The sequence below is a fragment of the Erithacus rubecula genome (genome assembly GCF_903797595.1).
Source record: "Erithacus rubecula genome assembly, chromosome: 11".
NCBI classification, from domain to species: domain Eukaryota; kingdom Metazoa; phylum Chordata; class Aves; order Passeriformes; family Muscicapidae; genus Erithacus; species Erithacus rubecula.
Window position 1 is genome coordinate 16679900 of NC_136663.1, and position 10627 is coordinate 16690526.

General features: G+C 47.4%; 1 protein-coding gene across 1 annotated transcript; it reads left to right on the plus strand.

Moving 5' to 3' along the window:
* The first annotated feature begins 8059 nt into the window (after positions 1-8059).
* RNF228 (ring finger protein 228) lies at positions 8060-9058 on the plus strand. The gene has a single exon (XM_079315564.1). It carries the CDS (start codon positions 8177-8179, stop codon positions 9014-9016), a length of 840 nt encoding a protein of 279 aa, XP_079171690.1. The 5' UTR covers positions 8060-8176; the 3' UTR covers positions 9017-9058.
* The last annotated feature ends 1569 nt before the right edge of the window (positions 9059-10627 follow it).

Genomic DNA, 10627 nt, shown 5'->3' on the forward strand with positions numbered 1-10627 from the left:
CAAGCTGGGGGTGGGGTGAGAGGTTGAACTTTTGTTTTGCAGGAGAGAAATAGGTCCATACTTTGCTACCACCCTTTAATGCAAACTCTATCAACTGCATGTAGGGTTACATTAATATTATTTTCAACTATCTTGGTAAATATTTCCTCTGCATCAATAATGTCAGATGTCATCTGAGAGGTGTTCAACCACACCTGAGAGAAGCTGCTGCACCCTCTGACTGGGAGGGTGGATGTGAGGGCAGCATTTGCTGTTTGAGACATCCAGTGGTTGTTTCAGAGAAGACATCCATGCCCACCCCATTATCTCTCTATTTATTTGTGCTCTTTTGGGGAATATGCAGTTTTGAAAAGCAATGGCAGCACACAGAACTTTTAACTATGATTGTTGACCATCCACCATGGATCATCCCTCTGGCTGGCAGCTTTCCTGGCAATGGCTGAAGAGAAAATCAGGTTTTAACTCCCTTCCTTAGTGGTTGTGAGGTCTCTTGCAGTGCAAGAGTTGAGAGAAGTTGCATTCCTTGGGAGCTTTCTTGCATTAGCATCTACAAATCCAAACCACAACTCTTAACTCAATGCTCAAGCTCCCTGCAGAATTAATACTGAAACTTGGAATAAACTTCTAAAATCTTATTTGAAGCCTTAGGCAGTCAAAAAGACAAGACAACATGGATAAATAAACCAAAAATATCGATCTAAATACATTGGGCAAAAATGTTTCTCTGAGATTAGGGGATAAGGTTTTTGAGGGCACTTCAGAGATCTGAAGTGGTTCTAAGAAAAATTATCTCAAATATGGTATTTTTCTCTCTACTCAAAAACCAGATCTATACAGTCAGTATAGACCAACATATATCTTCTAAAATGAGATACATGTTGATTTCCAGCATGAAGAATGAATTGCCTCTTCTGTTGTTGATAAAATCATCCAAAGGTCTCTTTTGAAGTCCATGCCAAACTAAGCTTGTTTTTTACTGATTTTATAATCTGCATATGAAAGACTTCATCTGGAATGGAATCTCAGCCAGGATCCTGATTATATTCCCTCAAGTCTAAAAGTAGAAAACTTGTGCATGCAGGGCCTGATTCTATACTCTCCAAGGAAGGTGCAACTAGAATAACAGCAATAAATCCAATGGAATTCTTCCAAACTGACATTTACTACTGTGTCTACAAATTTAGTCCACATATTTTTGGGGAAAACAATTGTGAATAAGAAATGGCAATTTAATCAATTTTCAGTTATTCATAAAACTCAGGAACCATACACTCTTCAATTAATGTAATTTAGATTTTAAATTAGGATGAAGGAATCTCTTTCTTGACTCAGCTAGGATGGCATTTCTAGCTAATTGAAGAGTTTTCTCTCAAAGGTTACATCCTGAGTTCTCACGCCCTTCAGAAAGACATCCCAGTTGTGAGTTGGTTTCATTACAAAATATTTCATATCTAATCAACCCATTAGAATCAAGCTTCTCAACTTCCTTACCAATTTTATGAGAGGGAGTGGGCCAAGCGGGGACAATACAGCAGGAGCATGCCAAGCAACAAATCAGATATCCCTCTCCTTCTGGAGTTACAGTCCCCCCTGGCAGGGAGAGATGTGAAGCTGGCAGCATCCCCCCTGGCAGTCTCCATCCCTGTAATGCTGGAGATCTCTTCATCCTGTCTGAGCCACTGGGCTTGTTCAGCAGAGCTAGTTCACTTGCTCCTGCATCTCCTCTGAGCCATCTCTTCCAGAGGCTGTGCAGTCCTGCACTCAGGTTTCCTTCATTCCTGCTCCTCCTTGTCCTGCCTGAATGTTTCCTTCCTAGAGGAAAGGCACCAAAGTACCCAGAGTATGTGGCTGGTACAGCAACAAAACAATGTTTTCTGTTGTCATCTGGAATTGTCCCTAATTCAGCCCTAACACTTGGTTTTTGCTTTTCTGACTAATATCTCTTTTAAAAGCAGAGGCCGGGCTTCTCCAGGGTCTCAAATAGCCAGGTAGGTTTTAGGCTCATGACAAGTGATGTTTAAATTTGCTATTTCTTGTGAGAAGGTGTTAAAGTTTATTTTAAAACAACAAAAAACCCTGCAATAAACTAACTCCCGTGTGTTCACTTCAGCTCAAAACAAACAAATTATAATTTTAATATCTGCATATATGCAATAGTATGAATGCAAAAAAAAAAAAAAAGAAATCCAAAATTCTTCACCTGTTTCTCATTTGGAAGCGATTCAATCACATATACATAATATTATGGTCTGAGCAATGGTAGTTATTTCCAAGCTGTCTTAAAAAAAACGTTCATGTCATTTTCAAGGACAAAAACTTGGCCACTTTGAAGTTGATGACAGAAATTCTTAACTAGCTTCACTGGCTCAGGATTTCACTTCAGAGATAACCATCCATCCCTATTTTAACTCAAGGTTACCAATGATATCCTGAAATAAAATCAGTAACTGGAATGTGTACTGTGTCTTCTAAACAGAGCTCCCAAAGGACTAAGCAATTCTAAAGTGATTCCATAGACTATGTCATTGCAATGCAAGGACAATTTGGGTAGCAAAAAGTAACTGCCCAAGAGCTAATAACCATGCTAGCATTCACTAATTACTCTAATTGCAATTAATAATAATTATTAATCTTGTTTTTATAAATTTTCCTACCCAGCTGCTTTACTGTGGCCAACATAACCATAATTTTGAGCCCCAAGGTGCCACTGAGACACGGCAGCTCTATATCTGAAAATGCCCTGCTCAGCAGAAACCTCTCTCTTTGCAGAGGCTGCTGCTCCAAGCAAGCCCAAACAGGCTCTGCCAGCCCCACACTGACACCTAATTCAGCACCCAGTGTTGGATTAAATTTTCACTACTGAAAGCACAGAAAACACAGCTGGCTAAAACAAAGGAATTCCCTGAGGTTTCCCCTCTTTTTCTCTTTTTAGATTTTTTTTTTTTTTAACCCAACATTAAACCCAAGAATAAAATTCCTGGATTCTTGATTCAGTTTTATCATCACCACAGAGTTTGAAGAGGTGCCATTAGCTTAGGAGAAGGTAAATTTTACACAAATACATTTGATCCAAAAGCTGCAGCTAACCTGGAAGACTGCACCAATTTAAATACTGTTTTCTAAAAGATCAATAAAATGCCTGCAAACAGCCAGGGCAGAGCTGCCCTAACACAGTTGCTGCTCCAAGCAGCCATGAATAATGTGCCACACCACAGGAGATGGGGACTCCTTTGGTGGGTGTCACTGCTCTACAGCCTGAGGGACCAAGGGCTGCACAGCTCTGGAGCCCAAACAATCCAACACATTATTCCCATGGGCTGGGTCAAACCCAGGTGTGCACAGGAACACCAGAGTCACCTCTGCCCAAACTGCAGAGCCAGCCTGTCTCTGTCATCAGCTTAAACACTTGTGAGCTGGGTTTCCTGTGGATAGCACATCTGTGGGGATCTCTGTGCTGTTCAAGCTCAGCTGTTTGAGAAGGAGATGCACACATTGGACATGCCCTCACAACTTCAAATGGTTCCTCATCATTTCTTAACAAAAGCTTGTAATGCAGTTACCTATCTGGGATGTGCTGAAAACACCTTATGGAAAAGAGATGGATGGGAACAATGAGAACTATTCCCATCAGAAATTGTGCATCACCCTCAGGTTTAAGCCTCACCTTTTTACTGCTAATGAACCTGTTGCACAATTTGGCATCAGACTGATGGCAATGAGGGTGTGTCTGTGATTGGGGCTGCAGGTCAACACTGAGTCAGGAGGAGAAGCTTAAAGCTTAACCTAGGAGAAAAGAGAAAGCAAAGACCTCACAAGCAGAGATGAGTGGTGAGCAAAGGTCTGTCCTTCACACATTTCTCATTTCCTGAGGCAACTGAATTAGGACAGTATTTAGCAGATACAACACAAGAATGGCTTTTCTGGGGGGAGAGTGGTGTCAAACATTGTATTCCTTCATCTACTTCTGCACCTTTACTATTATATATGTTAAGAGATTAACATATTTTTATATGGCTGTGACTGATGTAGAATTGCTCATAACTGCAATCCATTTTCTCTTTTTCAGCTCCCTGAAATGGCCTGCAAATATTATTGAAAATGAATGTTCCTTTCAGTACTGAATGCAATAGACCAACATGCAATAGCTTTTACAGAAGTTCCAATACAGAAAATGTAAAAAAGCACTTTAATTATAAATTATTCAGAAATACTTTATATGAAACAAAATGTCAACGTGAAGCAAGCAGAAGATGATGCAGCATCCTATTGTGCAATGATAGGACATAAAAATAAGACATATGTTTTGCCACCCATCAAATGTGACAAACATACCTATTGTATAAGAACAGAGATCTTCTGGGGAATTAAACTAGCTTAACATGATATTATGGCTGCAGGGGTGTATGCCAATATGTCCCTTGTGAAAAAACAGGAGGATTCTTCTATGAGGTTTTGGGTTTGATTCATTAATTAATTTATACTGGTACAACTCTTCTGAGATCAAGTCTTGAACCAGCATGAAACTGGCACACTGCACAGGATAAATCAGGCCCAATATTTAACACACTAAAAATCAATTCTTACCAGCTGCAGAATTATTAAGTGGAAAAATGTGTATTTTGTAAGGGTTGTTTGCCACTTTTGCTCTAAATTTCTAACACAACTTCTGCTGACACATCCAAAGTCTCCTGTAGTGTTTCAAACAAAAGTCAGTCCTCAGAATCTCTTCAGCTACATTCTGGAGTTCTCTTATAATAGCTAATACATGTTTCGCACTAAAAAGCCATCCCTACAACTGACAATCCAGCTAAAAAATGCTCATTGTTTTTAAAGTGACTAAAAGAGAGAATACATCTGGATCTCCAGAAATACGGTAACTTTTCCAAAAATCTGAAGAAATATTTCATCTCTTCAATGCCTGCCTATGAAGTCTTTAAATTCAGCATAGAGGTGTTTTCCAGTTCTCATGGTCCAGCTCCTCTGCTTGTGAAGAATCACAAGGTCAATCACCAGAAGGATCCAGATATGAAGCCCCCTTTAATTCCAGGCTGGGCAGCCTCCCTGTCCTAGTGACAGAGGAGCCAGGGCAGCACCACATCACAGGGAGCAGATGTGGCACAAACCCCGTGCCTGGTGAGCCCACAGCCTCCCAGAGAGCCACACTGGGACACTGTCCTGCAGAGACAAGAGAAGGCTGCAGGGGATACAGCTCACCCCTCAGTTTGTCACTGCAGGCTGCCCAGCCTGGCTCTGGGCTGTACCATCCCATGACACAACTGTGACACACACGACAGGATGCTGGGCTGTGACAGAAGGCTGAAATCATTAATGGCTTTGTTCCACAGCAAGGTAAATGTACGTAAATCAAGCACGCTGTGGTCCCACCTCATTTCCTCCCCTGACCACACAGCCTCTGGCATTTTCCCCTGCCCTGGCTGCAGATCTCATGCACTCAGGCAACAACCTGCTTCCCTGAGATGTTCCAGCAGAAAAACTCATTAAAAAAGTTTAAAATGTTCACCTGGATTGTGTCCAAGCACTGACTGGCTGTGTCATCACATGAGTTCCTGTGCTAGCAGAAGGGTAAGGACAGAACCTGCAAATGCCACTAGAGACACAAAGAGGTGAAGAGGAGTTGTGCTGCTCCAGAACAGAGCAGCGTCTCAGCAGGAGTGAGGCACCTTACATGCTGTGCTAAATAATGTTCTCGAGGGACTGCACAGCACAGGATAACCTTGCTTGTGTGGGACCAGGTCATCCAGCATTGTGCTCACAGGGCTAACTGTGAACAAGGAAGTTGCTGTGACTACTCACCAGTTCTTCTCATTCTTCATTTTAGCAAAGAGAAGAGTAAATTTAATCCTCCTTTTGCATTTAGCTGTTTTTAATGATTATTATTTTTTTAGTTATGCTCAACTTCCCCATCTATTCTGTGCAGTTTTCATGCCAGAATTACAGGAAGCTTTCCCAAGGCTGACTTTCATATACTTATTAGATGGAGTTTCAGTTGACCTCAAGGCAGATACACATCAGATAAGAAAACTCAACACAAAAGGCAGGGGTGAAGCAGTTTGAACCAGAAATGCAGCTGACATATCTGGACCTTATTAAAGCATTTGATACAGTGCCTCAAAAAAAAAAAAAAACTTGAAATATTAATTCATATTTGTGTGGATCTGAGGACTCTCACGTTTCAAAAATTGTTGTAAGTTGTAGGGTTATGAAAGTGGCAGTCATATTAAAGAAAAGGGTAGTGCCTGGGATAAGCTGACATCTTTTAACAGTGAAATAATTAAATAGGAAGATGATGCTATCTGGAATGAGCAGCAAGCAAGAAACCCAAACCAAATGAAACAAAACCAAAAGCCTACACAAAAAAACCCCACCAAAACCAAAATGGACAAACTATCAGAAACATACATTTTAGAATATAAGAATGCCTGAGTAAATACAATGAGATTTCATTTTAAAAAGGGAAGTCACCAGAGTTATATGAAAAGTCCAAATTCATCAGGTAGATTAGCTGTGAGGTTATAAACTAGTGTGGGCTTTTTAAAAAGGGTAATTTTTGACTCCACAGGCCAAGTAGCTGCGCACTGCAGACAGTGGCAGTAAAAGTCACCTTCTTTGTTTTAGAGACACAACCAACATTTTAAAAGGATTTTAAAACATCTCTTAGGATAAATTATAAAACAAATATCTCTCTGTACAGAGAACATTCCCCTTTTTTGCTGTTCAACTTTAGCCTGTGACTTCAGTTTATACTAAGCTAAGCTATGTTCCCTCTTTTGCTAGGACGATCATCAGACCTGTCATCACAGTTTACAAATCTTTCCAACAAATCAGTCTTTCTAAACAATGGTTCCCCCACTTTATTTAACTCTTCAAGAATGCTCAGAGCCAAGTCCTAGCACAGACAGCACTGAGTAGGAGAGAGCTTTCCCCAGTATCTGCTGTGAAGCATGCCTGATCCAGCATATCCCATGGCAGAGAGGGGAGAAGGCATCCAAGATGACACAGCTCTCAGTGCAGCGTTGATATGGCCAAGGTGCAGCTTTAGCAAGACAGCGAGGCAAATGTGCCTGAAACACGGGCCTTACTTGCATAAAGCTATTGTCAGAACTACAGAACAATAATCACTGTTTTGGGCTCTGCTACACCTGAAGATAAAGGAGTTTCTCCCGAGAGTTCCCTGATGAGGCACTGCAGACTTCGATGTAGTGAAATCCATCGGGTTGTTTAACATATGACATTACCAGCTATGGACATCTCACTGTTGGATGGTTTTTCATCAAACTGGGCAAAAGCTCTCAGCTGTATAGCGATGTCAGGATGTAAATAACAACATCAGCAGCTCCTTCCGCCTCCAGCTTCCGGAATAAAATACCTCTTATTTTTCAGCGTGCATAATGAATGAGAACCACAATGCACAAAATGTTCTCTCCGAAAAGTAGTAAAATATCAGTTACCCTGTGAGCTGCGGTGTATGAAAGAGATGTCACCCTTGCCTTCCCGTATTAACGCTTCATCTGCCGTGTTCGTGCCTAACGAGTGTCATGTCATTGTAACTGCTGGTCCCAAAGCATACTGGCAGTGGGGAATCCTCGTCAGTTGCTAAAATCGGCAGAACGCTTTAAAAAGATGCGCTCCAGGATTACAAGGCTGCCCGGCACCCAGGCGTGCTCCCCGCAGCGCTGCAGGGCGGGGTGACTGCGGGAGAGCACCGAGCCCCGCCGGGTCGTGCAGCGGGGGCGGCTCCCGCCGGCGAGCCAGCAGCGAGGCACCGGGACCCGGCACCGGGATCCGGCACCGCAGCTCTGCGGAGGGCCGTGCCGTGCCGTGCCGTGCCGTGCCGTGCCGAGCCCCACCGCACCGCACGCCGGGCGGGCGGCAGAGGCCCCGCAGCCGCCACCGCGCACCGGCGGCCGCTCCCGGGGGCGGGCGGCGCCGATCCCGCCCCCCGCCCGCGGCAGCCGCCAGCAGCCCCCGGCACCGCCAGCGCGGCGGGGACGCAGGCAGGCGGCCGCGGCCCTCCCTCCATCCCCCGCCCTCCCCGCCGGGCGCGGCCGGAGGCGGCGGGGTCGCGGCTGCCCCGGCTCCCGCCCGCCTGCCCGGCACCCGGCACCCGGCACCCCCCGCCTTTCCGCGGCTCTGCGTCCCCCTCCGGCGAGATGTTATGGCCGAGCCGGCGCAGACGGGCGGCGTAGGGCAGGGCGGGCGGCGGGAAGATGAGGCGGCGGTGGCGGCGCCGGCGGCGGCCGCCGCCCCCAGCTCGGAGGACTACGAGTGCAAGATCTGCTACAACTACTTCGACCTGGAGCGGCGGGCGCCCAAGCTGCTGGAGTGCTTGCACACCTTCTGCCAGGAGTGCCTGAGCCAGCTGCACCTGCGCGCCGCGCAGCATCCCCCCGCCGCGGGCGCCGAGCCGGGCCCGGGGCGCTCGCCCGGCGGCTCGCTGGCCTGCCCGCTCTGCCGCCACCGCACGGCGCTGCCCGACCACCGCGTCCACGGCCTGCCGGTCAACACCAAGCTGGCCGCCGCCTGCCCGCCGCAGCTGCGGGCCCGCGACCCGGTGCCGCAGGACCGCCTGCCGCCGCTGCCGCCCCGCCGCCCGCCCCGCGCCCGGGAGGCGGCGGCCGCGCTCGCCCCGCCGCCCTCCGCCCCCGCCGGGCCGCGCTCCTCGGGCGGCGGCTACGAGAGCTGCCAGAGCTGCAAGCGGGCGGCGTTGAGCGCCGGCTGCGTGTGCGTCGTCGTCTCCTTCCTCTCCATGGTGGTGCTGCTCTTCACCGGCCTCATCTTCGTCAACCAGTACGGCGGGGACGCCGCGCCCGGCGCCGCGGCATCGCCCTCGCCGGTGGGGCCCATCTGCCTGTCGGTCGCCAGCATCCTCGCGCTCTTCTCCGTCGTCGTTACATGGCTCATCTGCTGGCTCAAGTACCGGCCCGAGGCGGCCACCGGCGGGGCTACGGCCAACGGCTCGGCGCGGGGCCGGGCCGCCCGCAGGAGCGACACGTAGCCCCGGCCGAGCGGGGCTGGGCACGGCGCTGCGGGGACAGCCGGGCGGTGGCGGGACAGCCGCTGCGGAGCCCCCGGGCGGTGCGGGGACAGCCGCTGCGGAGCCCCGGGCGGTGCGGGGACAGCGCTGCGGAGCCCCGGGCGGTGCGGTGCGGGGACAGCGCTGCGGAGCCCCGGGCGGTGCGGGGACAGCCGCTGCGGAGCCCCGGGCGGTGCGGGGACAGCGCTGCGGAGCCCCGGGCGGTGCGGTGCGGGGACAGCGCTGCGGAGCCCCGGGCAGCGCACGGGCGGGGCGGGGTGAGCGGTGCCAGCCCTGCCCCGGCCCCCCGGCCGATGCCGCGATAGCACTGCGGCACTGGCACAGCCCGAGCGGCGGGGATGGGCTGCAGGGTGACCCGGGCAGGGGTCGCGGAGGGTTCAGGAGGGAGGGCAGGGCGCGCCTTGCCGGCAGAGGTGGCTCCCTGGGGAGCTGGAGCTCGGGATGTGCGCGGTCCCCGCCTCTGCGGGAGCGCATCCCGGGTGCTGAGCTCCTGATGCAGAAGGACACAATCGCGATTAAAGAAAACTGGCTTACTGTTGCCCCCACCTGGAAGATAATTGGAGAGGTTCGCTGTGGTTAGGAGCAGGACAGGAACACGATGCTAAATGCGCTTTGTTTTTTCCCTTTTATGACGTTAACAAGTTAACATATAGAAGAAGCTGTAACAGAAGTGTATTATCTTAAAAGAGACTGAGCCAAAGTTTCCTACAGTGTACTGAGTATGGTTTCATTATAATTTTATTAGAAGGCTGTTGAGCCCTCTGATGGTTGCTTAAAATAAGCTGTATTAATTAATTCTTTGAAATTCTAATTTAATGTGGGAGACTGAACCACTACATTAAACACTTAAAACAATTTATGGACGATTATTTAATTAATGGAGCTCTAAAATAGAGCTAAGAGACTCCTGTCATAGAGATTAATATTTCACTGGCCACCGATTTCAATTTTTACGCAGTGAGAGGAGCCCACATTAAAGTATGGACTTTCAGCATCACTGTAAAAGTGGAATGCGGTAGTGTAATTTGTGATTCAAAATTCGGTCCAGGTAGCTGTAGTAAGATGGTGGTTTTCCCTCTTGGTAAGTTTATCTTCTGTGTTGGGATTTTCTGTAACAGACAGTAGAAAACTGTTTTGTTCTGTGAGGCTGAAATATCAAAGGTGTCTTTGAAATGTGACAAGATGTTCATGATATGAAATGGAAAAACATTGCCATACAGCTGGTTTTGTAGTATATTAAGGAGAGCACTCTATATAGATACTGTTCTATGTTGCAGGATAATTCATTTGGTGCCTGAATTTTTTAAACTTAATTAGTTGTTATAATCTATTCTATTTGGAATAAGATAATGCTGCTTATTCCATGTTTCTACACAGTACTGTAATGGAATGAGGTAATTATTTTCGTGCTTAACAATTCAAGAATTTTAAAAGTGATCTTTTAGTATGTGTATTTTGCAAGCTGTCTGCATGATATTCTGACAAGTATCCTCTTAATAGACCTTTACTTGACCACTTCTGTTTATCACAAGTGCAAAGAAATTGACTCTGTAGAAATGTAAAGACAGCAGG

Bases quoted from the DNA above. Each gene is read 5' to 3' on its own strand.
- RNF228 (XM_079315564.1), top strand. From the start codon at position 8,177: ATGGCCGAGCCGGCGCAGACGGGCGGCGTAGGGCAGGGCGGGCGGCGG.